This window comes from Saimiri boliviensis, chromosome 9, assembly GCF_048565385.1.
Source record: "Saimiri boliviensis isolate mSaiBol1 chromosome 9, mSaiBol1.pri, whole genome shotgun sequence".
Classification (NCBI taxonomy): domain Eukaryota; kingdom Metazoa; phylum Chordata; class Mammalia; order Primates; family Cebidae; genus Saimiri; species Saimiri boliviensis.
Window position 1 is genome coordinate 125,300,984 of NC_133457.1, and position 19,658 is coordinate 125,320,641.

Here is a 19,658-nt window from a genome sequence, read left to right on the forward strand (position 1 = left end):
CACCTCGTCCCGACAGGTGCAGCCTACATGTCCAAGTGGGGAAGGCTGTGCTGTGCTGAGCGCGGAGAGTCCAGGTGGCGCTTCCTAGGGCCAGATGCCAGTCGCTGGAGACCTGTCTTCCCTGGGTGGGGCCGACACCAGGGCTATGCGGTCTTTGTTCTCTTCCTGCACACGATGCTCCAGGAGCCAAGAAGCCATTCCGGAATGTCCGGGTAAATCTTGGCAGATGAAACTGAATTTTCCCTCTTCTCTTCTGCTTCCTGTGTCCCCTTCCTTAAACTCGTCACTGTTCTCTTACTGGCCATTGCCGGGCTCTGCTGGGAGCAGGTTGGCTTCACTTTTGTGACGAGACAAGAGACCGTGTGATGAGGCCCTAAGCCTGTGGAGGATGCCACCAGGCCAGCCTGCAACTTCCCTGAGTGTGACTCTCCCTCACTGGGCCTCTGTTTCCCCTTCTGTCAAATGGGGAGTCACAGCACCTATCCTGCCTGGCAGGTAAGAAGTTCTCAGCGCAGTCAGAAATACATTTTAGGTCCTTAACACATCTATACTCAAAACAAACGGGTGAAGTCAATACTTCACAAAGTAACACTTATTCTCACCATTGAAGATACTGTTCCTTTCCTTTCCTTTTTTTTTTTTTTTTTGAGATAGAGTCTCACTTTATTGCCCAGGCTGGAGTGTAGCAGCCTGATCTTGGCTTCACTGCAACCTCTGCCACCCGGTTCAAGCAATTCTCCTGCCTCAGCCTCCCAGAGCTGGAATTACAGGAGCCTGCCCCCATGCCTGGCTAATTTTTGTATTTTTAGTAGAGATGGGGTTTCACCATCTTGGCCAAGCTGGTCTTGAACTTCTGACTTTGTGATGCACCCACCTCGACCTCCCAAAGTGCTGGGATTACAGGTGTGAGCCACGACACCCGGCCTGTTATTTTCTTTTCTTTTTTTTCCCCCTTTAGAAATGGGTCTTGCTGCCACACGAGTGCAGTAGCCCGATCACAGCTCACTGTAGCCTCCAACTCCAACTCCTGAGCTCAAGTGATCCTCCTGTCTCTGCCTCCGCCTCCCAAGCAGCTGGAACTACAAGTATGTGCCCCCACACTTGGCTAATTTTTTTAAAAAGTTTTTTGTAGCGATAGGGTCTCCATATGTTGTCCAGGCTGATCTCAAACTCCTGGCCTGCAGTGATCCTCCCTCCTTGGCCTCCCAAAGAGCTGGGATTACAGGCATGAACCACCATGCCACACCTTTTGATATTTTCTATCTTACTCTATTTCATTTTTTAAATTTATTTTTGAGACGGGGTCTGGAGTGCAGTGGCGCCATCTCTGCTGACTGCCACCTCCACCTCTCAGGCTCAAGCGATTCTCCTGCCTCAGCCTCCCCAGTAGCTGGGATTACAGGTGCCCGCCACCATGCCCAGCTATTTTTTTTTTTTTTTTTGTATTTTTAGTAGAGACGGGGTTGCACCATGTTGCCCAGGCTGGTCTTGAACTCCGCACCTCAAGTGATCCGCCCACCTCGGCCTCCCAAAGGGCTGGGATTACAGGCAGGCGTGAGCCCTGGCGCCAGGCCTATCGCATTTTTACAGTCACCACCCACGATTTTTTTTTTCCGGAACCCAATATTGGTTCTTGATCTGAAGATGTTCACGGTCAAGAGGGAGACAGAAAAAGCACACAGCGCGCGCCCTCGGTCACTAATCACGCGGAGGGCCCGCGGCTAAGCGACTGCGGGCGGCCGAGCTTCCTCCACCGCCCGGGAGGCGGGCAAGGCCTCCGGGGCCCCCGGCAGCCAGTCAGAAGTTATTTCGGTGGAGCTGGAAAGCTGCGGCAGGCTTTCGGAGGAGTGGCAGGATTAAAAGAGAAAGTGCGCTCAGCATGTTATATTTAGTGGCCGCCACGCCGGAAGCGCCGCCGTCGCAGGAGCTGCCGCCCCCCACCGGCACCTGGGCACGCGGGCACCCAGGCGGGAGTCCCGGGACTCCCCGGGAACACCCGGCGCCCAGGGCCTCCGCCGGTCCCGGGTCTCCCACGAGGGTGAGGGTCAGGGGCGTACCTGGCCCGAGATAAGGAAGTCGCCTGGGCCCCACTTCTGTAGGAGGGGAAACTGAGGCCAAGGGGGCAAAAACCCCAGTTGGCCGTGCCCAGGCTCCGGAGCCGCGCCGGCACGAGCGAGGGCGGGGCCTGGCGCTCCTCCCCGGCCCCGCCCACTGAGCGTGCAAACAGCGGCCGCCCACCCACGCGCACGCGCGCTCCGTCCGGGACGCTGCCCACCCCTCCCCCGAAATGCTGAGTCTCGAGTGCCCAGCTCCGCGCAGGGCCCGCCGGGAGCCAGCCGTGGAGGGGCGGAGCGCCGAAAAGACCCGCCTCCGGGCAGCGGCGCCTTGTTGCGCCGGCGCGACGCGCGGGCGCGCCCCCCGGCTGGCGACGCGGCCGTATTTAAAGGACGGCGGGCGCAGCGAACCAATGCGCGGCGAGCGCGAGGGGGCGGAGCGTAGCGGCTCGAGGCCCCGGATGTGGCTGCGGCGGCCCCTCCTCCCCCGCGTTCCCCTCCGAGCCCCGGCCGCGCGCCCCTCCTTCGTCCGCTCGGTGCCCGCGCAGGCCCCTCGGGCAGCGGCGAGGAGGCGCCCCGGCGGCGGCGGCGGCAGGGCGGAGGAGCGCAGGAGCGGGCGGCCAGGCCACCGCGCGGTGGCGGAGCGGGCCCCGGCCCGGCGCTTGTCCCCCCCGGCGGCCCGACGCGCCCCGGCCGCCGCCATGAGCGGCTCGTCGGGCACCCCGTATCTGGGCAGCAAGATCAGCCTCATCTCCAAGGCGCAGATCCGCTACGAGGGCATCCTCTACACCATCGACACCGACAACTCCACCGTGGCGCTCGCCAAAGGTAGCGGCCGCCGCCCGCCCGCCGGCCCCAACCGCCCGCGACCCCCGTCCGCCAGCAGCCCCGGGGCGCTCCGGAGCCCGGCGCCCAGACCCCGCCCGCCGAGCGTCCCCGCGCCCGGCGTCGAGACCCGCGGCCGCGCCTCCACCCGACGCGGCCGGCCGCACAATGGTCCCCCTGGGCGGCGTTATTGTGCGCGGGCGCCGGGCGGCGTTCGGGGAGGGACGGGCCTGGGCCCCGCGACGCCGCCCCCTCGGCCGCCCGGCCCGGCCCTGCAGGTGCCGGCTCCGGGGGCCAGGGCGGCTCCGGCCTCGGGGATCCCTGCGGGGAAGCTCGCGGCCGGGGCCTTTCCGGAGCCCGTGAGGCACCCGTGAGGCAGCTGGGGCCGTGAGCGGACGTCCTGCCCGGGCGGGAGCACCCGGCGGCGGCCGATGCCCGCGTGGAAACCCACGCTCCCGCCGTGTGGCTTCCCCTGGGGTGACATCCCGCCGCCGCCGCCGCCGGGAGGCTTCGAGGACTGCGGAGAGGTCCGGGCTCGCCGAGGCCGGGGCGGCGGGTGGTGCAGTCCCTTTGTCTTCACCCCCGGAGGAGAGGGCGCCCCCTTCCCCGCCTCCCAGCGAACGGTGCCGGTGCTGCCGGGTCCGCCCGAGCCCCGCGGGTGCCGGATCTGGCGCTCCGCTCCCCGGGGTTCCTGAGGTGTCACAGGACGCGCTCATTCCAAGCTGGGACTGTCAGCTTTTGAAGCCCGTCTCCCGCGTGGCTCAGGAGCTGGCGGAGCGTGCCAGGGCTGCGCACTCACTGCAGGAGCCCAGTTAGGGAAACTGAGGCCCAGCGTGGGCCCAGGACTCAGTAGGAGTTGTGCTCTTACCAGTCAGAGGCCGCTGTTCCTCCCAGCTCTGCCCCGGGGGCCTGCTAAAAAGAGACTTGGTAGGGCTTCTGCAAGCCTGCTGCTTACGGGCTGGTACCCCAGGAAGTTCCTCGGGCTCAGAATTCCTTAGAGGTGCGGAAGCTGGGGTCAGGGGTCCGCAATCCCGGGGCCATGTCTCCCTTGCTTCTGTGGCAGCTGTTCCAAGGCTTGTTGTGGATGGAAGGGTCGGAGGAACACTCATCTGGGTTCCTTTGCTAGAAAACTGCCCCCCACCCCACCCCCAGGCGCAATGTGTGGTGAGGCTTCGGGCGTAAAGCAGCCCGCTGGCTGTTTGATTTGCAGTCTGGTGTGAACAGGCAAGCCTTGGAAGCAAGCCTTGTTTTGCTGAGAGCTCTGTGTTGGCACGGGAGACAGTCTGTGAAATAGTTCTCACCTTTGTGATGTGGAGCTGTCGAGCTTCACCAATTGATGCGCCGTCAGCATTGTCCACTGGAAATGGGGGCGTTAGGTAGACGTTGAAATGTGGACCTGGGGTGCTGTGTTGTGGCTCGGAGCAGGCGCTGCTGTCTTCTGGAAGGCTTAAGAGCAGTTGCGTCAGGGTTGCTTGAACTGGCAGCAGACAACACCTTAACGCTTCTCTTTCTCCGCTCATAAGTGAGGTCCTTTGGCACTGAAGACCGTCCCACAGATAGGCCTGCTCCCCCCAGAGAAGAGATTTATGAGTACATCATTTTCCGGGGAAGTGACATCAAAGATATCACTGTGTGTGAACCTCCGAAAGCTCAGCACACACTCCCGCAGGATCCCGCCATTGTTCAGGTAAGTGTGCCACTGCCCCTGTGTGCACGCGGTGAGAGATGCCGGCCTCCACATGGAGCGTGGTGGCATGTCGGGGCAGGTGCTCAGTGTGAGGAATAACCTTTTAATTTGAAGTGGCTTCGCTTTTGTCCAGGCTGTTGCTGTTCCCACGGAAGGTGATTATTGTAGCACACAGTAGGTGGCCTGTGCTGTGTAGCATGGCTCTTAAGGATGGAGAGCTGGGGAGCCTGGTGCACACATGCGTGCCCATGTGTGTGTGCGTGTGTGTGTGTGTGTGTAGTGTAGAGTGGATGTTCCCTGTGCGAGTTTGTGTGTGTGTAGTGTAGAGTGGATGTTCCCTGTGTGTGAGTTGTGTGTGTGTGTGTAGTGTAGTGTAGAGTGGATGTTCCCTGTGTGTGTGTAGTGTAGAGTGGATGTTCCCTGTGTGTGAGTAGTGTGTGTGTGTGTATAGTGTAGTGTAGAATGAGTGGATGCTCTGTGTGTGTGTGTGGAGTGGATGTTCCATGTGTGTGAGTGGCATGTGTGCATAGGGTAGTGTATGAGTGGATGCTCTGTGTGAGTGACGTGTGTGTAGTGTAGAGTGGATGTTCCGTGTGTGTGAGGCATGTGTGTATGTGTGTGTGTAGCATAATGTAGAGTGGATGGGATGTTCCGTGTGTGAGAAGCACGTGTGTGTATAGTGTATATATAGTATGAATGGATGCTCCGTGTGTGTGTAGAGTGGATGTTCCGTGTGAGTAGCATGTGTGTGTGCGTGCGTAGTGTAGAGTGGATGTTCCGTGTGTGTATAGTTTTAGTGTAGTATGAGTGGATGCTCTGCGTGTATGTAGTGTGTGTGTGTGTGTGTGTGGTATAGTGTAGTGTATGAGTGGATGCTCTGTGTAGTGTAGTATGAGTGGATGCTGTGTGTGTGTGTGTGTGTGTGTGTGTGTGGTGTAGAGTGGATGTTCCGTGTGTGTGGCATGTGTGTATAGTGTATGAGCGTCGGATGCTCTGTGTGTGTGTGTGTGTGTGTGTGTATAGTGTAGTTATGAGTGGATGCTCTGTGTGTGAGTGGTGTGTGTGTGTGTGTGTGTAGTGAATGTAGAGTGATGTTCCGTGTGTGTGTGTAGTGTAGAGTGGATGTTCCCTGTGCGAGTTTGTGTGTGTGTAGTGTAGAGTGGATGTTCCCTGTGTGTGAGTTGTGTGTGTGTGTGTGTGTGTGTAGTGTAGTGTAGAGTGGATGTTCCCTGTGTGTGTGTAGTGTAGAGTGGATGTTCCCTGTGTGTGAGTAGTGTGTGTGTGTGTATAGTGTAGTGTAGAATGAGTGGATGCTCTGTGTGTGTGTGTGGAGTGGATATTCTGTGTGTGTGTGTGTAGAGTGGATGTTCCATGTGTGTGAGTGGCATGTGTGCATAGGGTAGTGTATGAGTGGATGCTCTGTGTGAGTGACGTGTGTGTAGTGTAGAGTGGATGTTCCGTGTGTGTGAGGCGTGTGTGTATGTGTGTGTGTAGCATAATGTAGAGTGGATGGGATGTTCCGTGTGTGAGAAGCACGTGTGTGTGTATAGTGTATATATAGTATGAATGGATGCTCCGTGTGTGTGTAGAGTGGATGTTCCGTGTGAGTAGCATGTGTGTGTGCGTGCGTAGTGTAGAGTGGATGTTCCGTGTGTGTATAGTTTTAGTGTAGTATGAGTGGATGCTCTGCGTGTATGTAGTGTGTGTGTGTGTGTGTGTGTGTGGTATAGTGTAGTGTATGAGTGGATGTTCCGTGTGAGTAGCATGTGTGTGTGCGTGCGTAGTGTAGAGTGGATGTTCCGTGTGTGTATAGTTTTAGTGTAGTATGAGTGGATGCTCTGCGTGTATGTAGTGTGTGTGTGTGTGTGTGTGTGTGTGGTATAGTGTAGTGTATGAGTGGATGCTCTGTGTAGTGTAGTATGAGTGGATGCTGTGTGTGTGTGTGTGTGTGTGTGTGTGTGTGTGGTGTAGAGTGGATGTTCCGTGTGTGTGGCATGTGTGTATAGTGTATGAGCGGATGCTCTGTGTGTGTGTGTGTGTGTGTGTGTATAGTGTAGTTATGAGTGGATGCTGTGTGTGTGAGTGGTGGGGGTGTGTGTGTGTGTGTGTGTAGTGAATGTAGAGTGATGTTCCGTGTGTGTGTGTAGTGTAGAGTGGATGTTCCCTGTGCGAGTTTGTGTGTGTGTAGTGTAGAGTGGATGTTCCCTGTGTGTGAGTTGTGTGTGTGTGTGTGTGTAGTGTAGTGTAGAGTGGATGTTCCCTGTGTGTGTGTAGTGTAGTGTGGATGTTCCCTGTGTGTGAGTAGTGTGTGTGTATAGTGTAGTGTAGAATGAGTGGATGCTCTGTGTGTGTGTGTGTGGAGTGGATATTCTGTGTGTGTGTGTAGAGTGGATGTTCCATGTGTGTGAGTGGCATGTGTGCATAGGGTAGTGTATGAGTGGATGCTCTGTGTGAGTGACGTGTGTGTAGTGTAGAGTGGATGTTCCGTGTGTGTGAGGCATGTGTGTATGTGTGTGTGTAGCATAATGTAGAGTGGATGGGATGTTCCGTGTGTGAGAAGCACGTGTGTGTATAGTGTATATATAGTATGAATGGATGCTCCGTGTGTGTGTAGAGTGGATGTTCCGTGTGAGTAGCATGTGTGTGTGCGTGCGTAGTGTAGAGTGGATGTTCCGTGTGTGTATAGTTTTAGTGTAGTATGAGTGGATGCTCTGCGTGTATGTAGTGTGTGTGTGTGTGTGTGTGTGGTATAGTGTAGTGTATGAGTGGATGCTCTGTGTAGTGTAGTATGAGTGGATGCTGTGTGTGTGTGTGTGTGTGTGTGTGTGGTGTAGAGTGGATGTTCCGTGTGTGTGGCATGTGTGTATAGTGTATGAGCGGATGCTCTGTGTGTGTGTGTGTGTGTGTGTATAGTGTAGTTATAAGTGGATGCTCTGTGTGTGAGTGGTGTGTGTGTGTGTGTGTGTGTGTGTGTAGTGAATGTAGAGTGATGTTCCGTGTGTGTGTGTAGTGTAGAGTGGATGTTCCACGCATGTGTATGTGTCTACTGTAGTGTATGAGTGGATGCTCTGTGTGTGTGTGTGTAGTGTAGTGTCGTATGAGTGGATGTTGTGTGTGTAGTGTATGAGTGGCTGCTGTGTGTGTGTGTGTGTGTAGTATAGAGTGGCTATTCCGTGTGTGTTAGTGTGTGTGTGTAGTGTATGAGTCGATGCTCTGTGTGTATGTAGTGTAGTATGAGTGGATGCTTTGTGTGTGTGTGTGTGTGTGTGTGAGTGTTTGTGGTATAGAGTGGATGTTCCGTGTGTGAGTGGCATGTGTGCATAGTGTAGTGATTGGATGTTTGTGTGTGTGTGTGTGTGTGTGTAGTGTAGAGTGGATGTTCCATGTGTGTTTGTGTGTATAGCGTAGTGTATGAGTGGATGCTCTGTGTAGTGTAGCGTATGAGTGGACGTTTGTGTGTGTGTGTGTGTGTGTAGTGTAGAGTGAATGTTCCATGTGTGTTAGTGTGTGTGTACAGTGTAGTGTATGAGTGGATACTCTGTGTAGTGTAGCGTATGAGTGGACGTGTGTGTGTGTGTGTGTGTGTGTGTGTAGTGTAGAGTGGATATTACATGCGAGTAGAGTGTGCATATGTGTGTGTAGTGTAGTGTGGATGTTCCATGTGTTAGTGTGTGTGTGTATAGTGTGGTGTATAAGTGGATGCTCTGTGTGTGTAGTGTAGTGTAGTATGAGTGGATGTTGTGTGTATGTGTGTATAGTGTAGTATGAGTGGATGCTGTGTGTGTGTGTGTAGAGTGGCTGTTCCGTGTGTGTTAGTGTGTGTGCGTATAGTGTAGTATATGAGTGGATACTGTGTGTGTGTGTGTATTGCAGAGTGGATGTTCCATTGTGTTAGTGTGTGTATAGTGTAGTGTATGAGTGAATGCTGTGTGTGTATGTAGTGTAGTATGAGTGGATGCTGTGTGTGTGTGTGTGTGTGTGTGTGTGGTGTGGTGTAGAATGGATGTTCCATGTATGTGAGTGGCATGTGTGTGTAGTGTAGTGATTGGATGCTGTGTGTAGTGTAGAGTGGATGTTTCATGGTGTGTGTAGTGTAGTGTGGATGTTCCGTGTGTGTTAGTGTGTGTGTGTGTATATAGTGTAGTGTATGAGTGGATGCTGTGTGTGTGTGTGTGTGTGTAATGTAGAGTGGATGTTCCATGTGAGTAGTGTGTGTGTGTGTGTGTTGTGTTTAGAGTGGATGTTCCATTTGTGTATAGTGTAGTGTAGTATGGTGTAGTATGAGTGGATGCTCTGTGTGTTTGTGTGTGTGTACTGTAGTGAGTGGATGCTCTGTGTGTGTATGTGTGTGGTGTATGAGAGGATGCTCTGTGTATGTGTGTGTAGTGTATGAGTGGATGCTCTGTGTGTGTGTGTGTGTGTGTGTGTGTAGTATGACTGGATGCCCCGGATGCTCTGTGTGTATGTGTGTGTAGTGTATGAGTGGATGCTCTGTGTGTGTGTATAGGTAGTGTAGTATGAGTGGATGCTCTCTCTCTGTGTGTGTGTGTGTGTGTGTGTGTGTGTGTGTGTAGTATGACTGGATGCCCCTGGATGCTCTGTGTGTATGTGTGTGTAGTGTATGAGTGGATGCTCTGTGTGTGTGTATAGGTAGTGTAGTATGAGTGGATGCTCTCTCTCTGTGTGTGTGTGTGTGTGTGTGTGTGTGTAGTATGACTGGATGCCCCTGGATGCTCTGTGTGTATGTGTGTGTAGTGTATGAGTGGATGCTCTGTGTGTGTGTATAGGTAGTGTAGTATGAGTGGATGCTCTCTGTGTGTGTGTGTGTGTGTGTGTGTGTGTGTGTGTGTATAGTATGACTGGATGCCCCTGGACCTGTGATGTTTGGGGCATAGCATTTGCCCTTAGTTTCTGGTTGGAGAAGGCTGAGCCCTGAGCAGCTGCTGTGAGTGGCGTGACACACGTGTCGGGACTGCAGGGCTTGCCCTTGGGTTACGCCCAGACGTTACAGGCTGCTATTGTGCAACACCCCCGATTTACAAGTCTGATGCCACGTGCCCACTTACTGGGTTATGGCTTATTTTTCACCAAGTAGCCCAGGTTAACATTTTCTTCACTTCTAAGTGTGAACATTCATTGGCTCCTCTGGGGTTGAGACTGCACCAGGTTCCGCGCTGAGCCCTCATCCTGGAAGGTGCAATCACACAGGGCAGGCTTTGGGAGCAGTGGGGAGCCATCCGATGGCTTTGAGTTAGGAGAATCTGGGTTAGAATTACATGGACAAGACCCCTGTAATCCCAGCACTTTGTAAAGCGGAGGCAGACAGATCATGGCGAAACGCTGTCTCTACTAAAAATACAAAATTTAGCTGAGTATGGTGGTGGGCACATGTAATCTCAGCTACTTGGGAGGCTGAGGCAGGGAGAATCGCTTGAACCTGGGAGGTGGACATTGCAGTGAGTCAAGATTGCACCACTGCACTCCAGCCTGGGTGACAGAGCAAGACTATCTCAAAAAAAAAAAAAAAAAGAACTACATGGACAGGTGGAACTGGAAATGAAGTACTGTGGAAAAGGCAGCTCTTGCCCTGCTGGAAACTTGCACCCCAAGGGCTCCTCTGGTGTCTCAAGGATGCAGGCTAATGGGACATTGCTTGTTTCCCACCTGAACAAGTGCCCTGATGCAGGTGTGCGGACTGATAGGCTAGCCTTCTCTGTTCTCACCCGAGTGTCTCATTGTTCAGTCTTCCCTGGGCTCTGCCTCCGCCTCGCCCTTCCAGCCGCACGTGCCTTACAGCCCTTTCCGAGGGATGGCGCCCTATGGCCCACTAGCGGCCAGCTCCCTGCTCAGCCAGCAGTATGCCGCCTCCCTGGGTCTAGGTGAGTGACCTGTTTCTGTCTGGTAAACTATCCTTGTGTGTAACTCACTGAGTGGAGCGATGGAGCCTGAGGGTGGGGACATGCATTCTTGTCATGCTCAGCTCATAGACCAGGCGTCCCCAAACTTTTACACAGGGGGCCAGTTCACTGTCCCTCAGACCGTTGGAGGGCCGCCACATACTGTGCTCCTCTCACTGACCACCAATGAAAAAGGTGCCCCTTCCTGAAGTGCGGGGGGCTGGATAAATGGCCTCAGGGGGCTGCAGTTTGGGGACGCCTGTCGTAGACTGTTTTACTGCAGACTTAGTAAATTACCCAGTGAATCTTCAGCTCCTGAGAGCATTTAGTAAACTACTTGACTGAGAGTAAAAGAGGCAGTGGCCCGAGTGTTGGAACAGATGAATCCAATCAAAATTCATTCTAAGAGTCAGCATGGATCTAGGGGGAGGTCCTGGGCCAGGCATGGTGGTTCACGCTTATAATCCCAGCACTGTGGGAGGCCAGGGCAGGTGAATCACCTTAGGTCGGGAGTTCGAGACCAGCCTGAACAGCATGTTGGAATTAATTCTGTCTGTATAAGAAATAGAAAAAGTCGCTGGGCATGGTGGCACCTACCTGTAATCCCGGCTACTTGGGAGGTTGAGGCACGAGAATTGCTTAACCCTGGAGCAGAGGTTTCAGTAAGCTAAGATTGTGCCACTGCACTCCAGCCTGGGTGACACAGTGAGACGCTGTCTCAAAAAATAGATAAATAGGTGGAAGTCCTTTATATCTGCTTGAAAGAAGAAATAACTGATATATATGTAGTATTACAGATGAGGTCTAGCTATTTGCACATTTATAAGCCTGTAAATACAGAAGTTAGATACAAACGCACCCATCATGTTCATTTTGGTACTCTAAGTGCCTCGCTCAAAAATGGTTTCAACTGAGATTGAATCACCCCAGAGTATGATTCTGTTCTCCATTTGTAGAGAGAAATCCTGTGGTATCCTTGACCTGGACCTAGCCTTGCAGATGGGCTCAGAGTGTAGAATTGACAGGTGATCCATCACCCTTGCTCAGAATCCAGTATGAAGTAGTGAGACAGGGAACCCTAAATGAGGTCTGTAGGCCACTTGCTGCTGTAAATCGTGCCTGTCTTGGTTGCTGTTCCTAGTGCGACAGGTGGCCTTCCCAGCTCAGCTCCCTATTTCTAAAATGTTTGTATGACAGTCCTACAAGAGGTTGCTTGGCTCTTTCCAAGCTTGCTGGACACAAGACAAATATATCCTGACTTATTTGTGTGCTTTCTTTTTGCTCTTTCTCCTTTATCTTCCTTTAGAGAAGTTGGTAAGCCCTCCAGCCTCAGCCGCTGCTTCCAGCCCTAGCTCTTCTCCATCTCCACAGCCCGTTTCAGAGCTTGACTTGTCCTCAGAGCCACAGCAGCTCACTGCCAAGGGTAACAGCAGTTTGGGAGAACTGCATGCTGTTTTGCAAACCATTCTGAGAGCGAGGGGTAAACCAGCAGACAGAATGATAGTAGCTGTACCAGATCATGTTCTGTACCAGTACCATGTGCTGCTTCCCAAGCCCGTGCGGCTGCTGAGCTACCTGCATTTGCTTCAGCACATGGTCCTGATTTATGAACTCTCAGTGTTAAAAAAGGGATTACGAAGAATTAGCGGAGTACTTTGTTCACTCTCACGGGGTCCAGGGTCTCTTTTGACTTGTACCATGACTACTGCATATGGGAAACTTCACTGTTCACAGAAAGTCATTTTCCTGGGGTTTTTGCTGGGTCCTAAGTGTGTTCTAGAGTACTGCAGTGGGACTCCCCAAAGCACCTCACATGCCCGTGCTGCTCTTTGATCTGTGTGGTGCATAGCTCACTCTTCTAGGGGATTCAAAACTGGGGACTTGGGTGACAGTCCCCAGCTGTTTGGCCAGGTGGACAGTGTCTGCCTGATGGCCAGCTGGCCAATGCTGGTGCACACCACCTGTCTCTGTGCTGTGGTGGTGGTGGTGCCTGTGGGGTTTCTAGACCTTTCCTCACATTCCACTTATTTACCCTGAAGTTCTAAAGTTCACATTGACGATCTTGTGTGTTTATGTGTTACACATAGCACCCTGTGCTCCACAACAAGCTAGAACTCACCATCACCTGGCCCTAGTCCGGGATGACGCCTGGGCTCTCCTCGTGGCACACAGCTGCTGTCAGTCTGCCGTGCTGCGAGTGCTGCTTCCCGAATCCTGCGTGCACTCCTCTGAATTAGAGAACAGTCATGTTTTACCCACTTAAAATGACACAGATACTTCCATTGCTTTTAGGATCATTTACCTAAACCTGCTCACAGGGCAAGACCTTGTTTGAACTAGTTGGTTGTGTAAAAAGCAGACAAGCCCCAGATCCATGCCCCGGTAGTCACGGTATGATCAGGAAGCAGGCAGTGCTGTGTTCGTCTCCAGGCCAGTCATGCTGAGTAAGACGATCGGCGAGAAAGTGGCCGGGTGCATTCCTGCCAGAGGACACTTAGCAGACCTCTCTACAGAGCCATTCCGGCCCACCTTTTGAGAGCCGTTCTGGCCTGCCTTTTGAGAGCTTCTCTTGATCTGGTTACAAGGAATTTTTTACACTGATTTTTTTTTTTTAATTTTAATGCGTATTTCATGAAAACAGGTGAGATCCTCAGTCTTCATATGTATTGAGCTGTTCCTCTAATAATTTTCCCGTGGTTAGGGAATGTTTCTGTTTCAGATCTCTATTCACTTGTACCCAGTTCCACATTGTCCTGTTTAGGGTCCCCACAGGTCCTGGAACTCTGGAAAGGGAGGAGATGGAGAGCAGGTGGGTGGTGTTTCCCTTTTTCCTCCTGGTTCGAAGGGCCTGGTTTCTGAGGGTTCATCGCCCTGGGCGTGGACCCAGGGACTGCAGTCTCATAAGCACAGCCCCTTGTTGAAGGCCACCTAGGAGCCCTTTGTGTCTTCATGATGGGCCTTTGCCCTTAAGAGAAGTGTAGGCTGCTCCCCTCTCGAAAGTGAGCTCCTACTTCATTGTTTTTAGTTGTATTGTGCCGTAAGTAGAAATGACAGTGTTCTAGAATTTAACTTCGGAATTCGATCACTGCATTTTCTAGAAAATCCCAGGCTGGGCTGGTTCTTCTCCAGTATAGACCAGAATGAACAGATTTTCAGATCCTGAATTCACCAGGGCTCTTGGGGCTACTGAGCCCCTTTGGGATTGGTGCATGTGTGGTTTTAAGAAAGCTGTTTCTATGCCACTGGGAAGGTGCCTGTTGGTAGGCATAGTGTTTTTCCTCTCCTTGAGGTTCCCTAACTTGGGGAGCTCAGGACTTTGGGGGTGGGCAGTCCAGAGATGAACTGGCCTTGGTGCTGCCCAGTGACTTGGCCTTTTGCTGCCTGGGCTAGGCTCGGAGGGAACAGCCCAGTCTTGGGGAGCTTTGCTTGGACTTGGCAGTTACCCTCCTTTCCTTCCTGACATGCCAGCAGAAGAGAAATGTCTGAAGGTCTAAGTCTTGCTGCTTTTCTGTTTTTAAACCTTCCTCCCCTCCTCAATTCAGGAGCTGGTTTTCCATCCATCCCAGTCGGCAAGAGCCCCATGGTGGAGCAGGGTGTCCAGACTGGTTCTGCTGATAACCTGAGTGCTAAAAGGCTGTTACCTGGCAAGGGCACCACAGGGACACAGCTTAGTGGTCGTCAGGCCCCCTCGAGCAGCAAGACGACCAGCGGTAATTGCACACATATTTTCCTGGAGTTTGCTTGATGTTCTAAAAGTGGCACACTACTTCCTGGGCTATTTTTTTTTTTTTAGTTAAAAAATACTACTCCCCCATTCTAAGCCCCATGTGCTTTTGCAGGGCAGGCCGGTGCAGCAGCCTCCTGCAGTGCTGCCCTGGCCGCGTGCCCCGTGGTGGTGGTGCCTGCTTCCACAGCTGGGTTCTGGCTTCCGGCTTCTGCAGGAGCTTCGCCTTACTCTTCCCTTTTGCGCCTTAGATGTAGTCCAGCCGGCAGCTGTGCAAACTCAAGGGCAGGTGAATGACGAGAACAGAAGACCTCAGAGGAGGCGATCAGGTAACTCCTGTTGCCACTTGACTTCTGGAGGCCATGAGTGATCAGGCTGAGCTCTGCTTGCCCTCCTGCCTGCTTCTCTGGGTGACAGGTTTTCAGAGGTGCTGGTGCGAAGTCACTGCTTGTGTGCTCTGCCCCCTCTGCTGCCCCGGGGGTGTGCCTGGAAACTGTGAGGTGCTTGGGTTCGTGACCTTCAGCCAGTACCGTCCTTTCTCCTCACAGGAAACAGGCGAACGAGGAATCGCTCCAGAGGGCAAAACCGTCCAACTAACGTCAAGGAAAACACAATCAAATTTGAGGGCGACTTTGATTTTGAGAGTGCAAATGCCCAGTTCAACCGAGAGGAGCTTGACAAAGAGTTTAAGAAGAAACTGAATTTTAAAGGTTTGGCTCATTCTATGAAAATAATCCTCCCCACAGGAAAACCCCTAGAGGGTGTTAAGAAGTAATGCCTGCCCAGGTGTGGTAGTTCACACCTGTAATCTCAGCACTCTGGGAGGCCAAGGTGGGTGGATCACCTGAGGTCAGGAGTTCAACACTGCAAAACCTCCTACTACTAAAAATACAAAAATGAGTCGGGTATGGTGGCGGGCGCCTGTAATCCCATCTACTCAGGAGGCTGAGACAAGAGAATTGTTTGAACCCGTGAGGTGGAGATTGCAGTGCCAGTGAGCCAAGATTCTACCACTGCACTCCAGTCTGGGAGACGAAGCAAGACTCTGTCTCAGAAGAAAAAAAGGAAGTAATGCCTGGAGGAAAGGGAAGCCAGGCTGGCGGTGAGCTGGAGTGAGGAGTTAATGAAACGGGGAGACGTTTGCTACCAGGAGGGAGGTGTGAACACGGGATGAGGTGCAGACGGCGGAAGGAGAGCTGTGCTGAGAGGGTAGAAGGAGATCTCTCTGCTTAGCACAAGGTGTAGGTTACGTCTCAGCCTGAGGTGGCTACTGGGTGGGTCCGGGGAACACCCTGCTAGAAGGCTGTGCTCTCTGCCCCTCCTGCACCTCCGTTGTGTTCTGCTTCTCTTTGTAGATGACAAGGCTGAGAAGGGGGAAGAGAAGGACCCAGCTGTGGTGACCCAGAGTGACGAAACGCCGGCCGAGGAAGACCTTCTGGGGCCCAACTGCTACTATGACAAATCCAAGTCGTTCTTTGACAACATCTCTTCTGAACTCAAGACCAGGTGAGAGGCTGAATGGGTGAGGAGAGGACAGTCCTGCAGTCTAGAAAGGACAGGACTGAGGGCCCTGACCTGAAGGCAGAGCTACCCAGAGGCCCAGGGTAGCTGTTCCAGGGTCCTGCTTGCGTTCCTGTGTGATGGGCGTGGGAGTCCCAGCAGGTTGTGTGTGGGAAGCCTCTTGGGGGTCCCGACCCGAGGAGTCAGCTGAGGTCAAGCCCCTGTTTCCTCTTTGCTTTGGTATCCTGTCCCCACAAAGGCTGGGTTGTACCGCTCCTCCCCCTTCCCCTCCGCCCGGCAGACCTGTGTCAACATTCAGCGTGCCTCACTGTGGTCTGCTTGCTGGTCCTGCTGCCACAGTGGCCTGAGGACCTTGCTTTGCAGCCTGAGGCATGTGGCTAGAACATGGTCACACTGGTCTTCCTTCACTTCATTGAGGCCAGGAACCATGTGATGTGTTTTATTTTTCACACCTAACAGCTGGTCAGATGTCCCACGGAGCAATCTAGAGAGGGTAGCATCTATAGTGCAAGCCTGGCGTGGAGACTTGGGGCCATTTGATTGAGTGCCAGACATGCTGCGGGGTGTTGACAGAGATGTGCAAGGCAGGCTAGGAGAGCCTCACCTCCTCATGCTCCTGTTCTGCCAGGCAAGAAATAGAACAGCATGTCGTGGAAGGCCAGGCAGCCAGGGCGATGCGCTGGAGCTGTGGATGCGAGGGGAAGTGGATGATCAGGCTGGATCACTCTATCTATTCTCACGGGTGGAGCAGGCTGTGCAGATGAGTGCAGGAGACGCTTCCAGACAGGCCGCGTCTGGGGGATGGTGCCTGTAGGGTTCTGTAAGGCAAGGCAGTGACTGGATTTTGTTCCAAGTGTTGAGGGAAGCTATCAGAGGGTTTTGAGCTGAAGAGTGGTGCTGTCTGATGTTTTATGGCGTCCTTGTTAAGAGTGGTTGGACAGTGGGCAAGTGTGGCTGCTTACTGGCCAGTTAGGGGGCCAGTGCTGCCGCGCAGGTGGCTTGGAACCCGGCACTGGTGGTGACAGAGGGAAGGGGTAGAGTCTGAATGTTATCTTGAAGGTGGCGCTAACAGAATTGGCCAACATGATGTGAGAAGAGTCCAGAATGACTCCTCAGTCTTTTGGCCTGGGCAGCTGATGGGTGGAGTTGCTATTTCTTTAAACACAGAAGTCTGTGTGAGCAGCAGGTTTCCTGCTGGAGAGGAGCTCAGGGTGAGTGTGCTGCCCTGGAGCTGCTGTCTGCATTGGTGGGAGTGCTGGGCGTGCTGGACACGCAGGTGGATGTGGGAGACAGTCTCCCACCAGCAGCTTCTTGGGGTGGTGTGGGTGTCTGTGCTGTATCCCTGTCTTCCCAACTCCCAAAGCAGAAGCATCAGATTCCAGGGACCTCTAGCTTAGCCCCCTCCTCGTCTAGGACGGTCCACTTGATGCTCCAGCCTCGGGTCTCCTGGGCCCCTGAGCCTCCTCAGGGCTCCTCTGTGTGCCCAGCAAGCAACAGGGGCTGCCTTGGTAGCCACTAGTATCACTGCTCTCCTGTGGTGACAGAGATGGTGGAGATGGATCCTGAGCCCCTGCCCACTGTGGGGACAGTCCTGGTTGGAAATACGACAGGGCGCACCTGCAGTGCTGGAGCCGGACTCCAGTGCTGACAGGGCCACCCCTTCCCTTTAGTGGCCCTGGTAAGCCGGTCCCTCCTTCCCTGGGCTGCCCTGAGGACAGGCCTGGCCAGAAGCCTGAAAGTCAGTGCTTGCTCCAATCGGCATTTCCCATTTCCTCTGTGGTTTAGCTCCAGGCGGACAACGTGGGCCGAAGAGAGGAAGCTCAACACCGAGACCTTTGGGGTGTCAGGGAGGTTTCTTCGTGGCCGCAGTTCTCGGGGTGGATTCCGAGGAGGCAGGGGCAATGGGACCACCCGTCGCAACCCCACTTCCCACAGAGCTGGAACTGGCAGGGTGTGAGGATGTAGTCATAGGTGAGTGGACAAGTCTTCTGGATTTCTGGATGCTTTGGTGGGAGGGTGTAGGATCAGGTACACCTGGAGAGCTCAGGAGCGGGTGTGTTGGGAAGAACAGGCTCAGTTTCCCAGGAAGAGAGGCCCGGAGGTGTCAAAGCCAAACCGAGGGCCTGACCCTGTCTTACCCAGGGGGCTTGGCCAACTAAACCGGAATCTGTGGGAGCAGGACCCAGGCCCCGGCATCCTCCAAGTGAGATTGTAGGTGTGGAAGGTGAGGCCCTGCGGGTGTGGTGTGGCTGGGGGCTCGCCACCCGAGTGACGCCAGCGAGGGAGCTTGCTCCAACGCCAGTGTCTCGGCCCAGCTGGCCCTAAATAACAGAGGCTTTGTTTTTAACAAGATTCCAGTGCACTCGTGGGCACCTTAGGGTCTGCGCAGAGCGTCCCACTTACGGTGCCCGATGCCGACCCCACCCCAGGGCCTTGGGGTGGCCAGGTGGGCCCTGGAGGGACTAGGCCTTCTGCCACTAGCTGCCTCCCGTCCCCAGTGTGTTGTGTAGGATTCTGAGTGGGCTGCGAGAGGAACGGTGAAGCTGGCTTGACTCGGCGGGGGCGGGAGGGAGGTTGAGCGGCTCCCGCCGGCCAGCAGGGGCGGCAGCCCTGGCTTCTCCCAGCAGCTGTCTGACTCCCTGTCATCTCTCGCAGGCTCCTACTGAAGTGGCGCAGAAATGATTCTGTGTGTCAGGACACAAGGAAAACGCTGCACTTACAGGGAGACGTGGTCACTTTGTTTACAGAGTTTGGAAGATTCCCATACTGCTACTTATGTTTTGGACTTAACTTGGACACGGTCTGAGTCAGAACCACTTGTTTTGGGGAAGTATTCATGGGTAAACCTCTTTGAGGTGTCTTTACCTGTGTTTCCTTTAGTTGCGCATAGCCTAATCCTAAGGTTTTGATATTTTGCAAAACGGTTTCTATAGCAAAAGCTGAATCCTTACTTTGTGACTTTTTTTTTAATGACAGCTTTGACTTTTAAAACTGAAACCAAATCTCATTTGGCAGATGTGGCAGCCAAGTGCATCTCTATAACCCTGGCCCCTGGTGCTGCTGGCCTGGCACCCCCACTGCCAAGGGTAGGGTCTCAGGAGTCAGGCAGGGCCAGCACAGGTGTGGGGGGGGGGGGCGGGTGGGTGAAGGGCACGGAAGGGGTTGTGCTATGGATCATGTTGTATAAGTGAACCAGACCACCCTGATGACATCCACAGTAATGTTGTCAAGGTTGGGACTGGCCAGGAGTGGGTGGACTAGAAGCACTTGGGAGTAGTGGCCAGCGGCCCTAGACGCCAGCCATGGAGCTGCTGCAAAGAGCCTGGTGTCCATAAGCTTCCAGGTTGCAGTTGGAGCTTGGGATGAGCCCCTGTGGCGCCTTGGCCCTTCTGTGGTCCGTGCCAGGCTCTCACCTGTGCCAGTCAGTCATTGCTGGACTCTGGACACTTTGGTGTTCTCATCTACTTGGAAATGAGCCAGTCTTTTTTGCAAGGTCAGTCGACCAAGAGCATATTTCCCCTCTGTTGTACATCGTTCTTTTGTGTTTTTGTTTTAAAGGTGGGTGGAGGGAGGGCAGGGTCTACATTTGGGGTCTACATTTGTTGCATGAGTCGATGGGTCAGAACTTTAGTATACGCATGCGTCCTGAGTGACAGGTCATTTTGTTGAACATAAGCACCTTGGTAACTAAACCCTTCTAATAGCTCCAAAGGCTTTAGTTCTGTATTGATTAAGTTACTGTAAAAGCTTGGGTTTATTTTTGTAGGACTTCATGGCTAAGAATTAGAACATAGCAACGGGGCTCCTCTGTTGGAGTAATGTAAATTGTAACTATAAATAAACACGCAAACCTCTAAAACTTCCTTCTCTGGTGCCCTAAGAATCCTGTTGACCCTGCCGCCCAGGTCACCTCTGCGTCATGTGCAGGTCTCGAGCATACTTAGGTTGGA

General features: G+C 53.5%; 1 protein-coding gene and 1 long non-coding RNA gene across 5 annotated transcripts; both read left to right on the forward strand.

Annotated features, from left to right (window-relative positions):
- Nucleotides 1–2,501: 2,501 nt before the first annotated feature.
- LSM14B (LSM family member 14B) lies at nucleotides 2,502–19,571 on the forward strand. Of its 4 annotated transcripts, XM_074406734.1 has the most exons (11): nucleotides 2,504–2,882; nucleotides 4,403–4,566; nucleotides 10,310–10,445; nucleotides 11,770–11,886; nucleotides 13,225–13,272; nucleotides 14,006–14,173; nucleotides 14,439–14,516; nucleotides 14,736–14,897; nucleotides 15,543–15,693; nucleotides 17,494–17,679; nucleotides 18,364–19,249. In XM_074406734.1, the coding sequence occupies exons 1-10, from the start codon at nucleotides 2,516–2,518 to the stop codon at nucleotides 17,663–17,665; spliced, it is 1,563 nt and encodes a 520-aa protein (XP_074262835.1). In that variant the 5' UTR covers nucleotides 2,504–2,515; the 3' UTR covers nucleotides 17,666–17,679; nucleotides 18,364–19,249. The 4 variants fall into 4 exon arrangements, with proteins under 4 accessions (XP_074262836.1, XP_074262835.1, XP_039335551.2 ...); XM_074406735.1 differs by lacking the exon at nucleotides 14,439–14,516 and having other exon boundaries at nucleotides 2,502–2,882; XM_039479617.2 differs by lacking the exon at nucleotides 13,225–13,272 and having other exon boundaries at nucleotides 2,505–2,882.
- Nucleotides 4,573–8,954, forward strand: LOC141585719 (uncharacterized). Its single transcript, XR_012519382.1, has 2 exons — nucleotides 4,573–7,389; nucleotides 7,723–8,954. It is a non-coding gene; the product is annotated as an uncharacterized LOC141585719 (long non-coding RNA).
- Nucleotides 19,572–19,658: the final 87 nt, after the last annotated feature.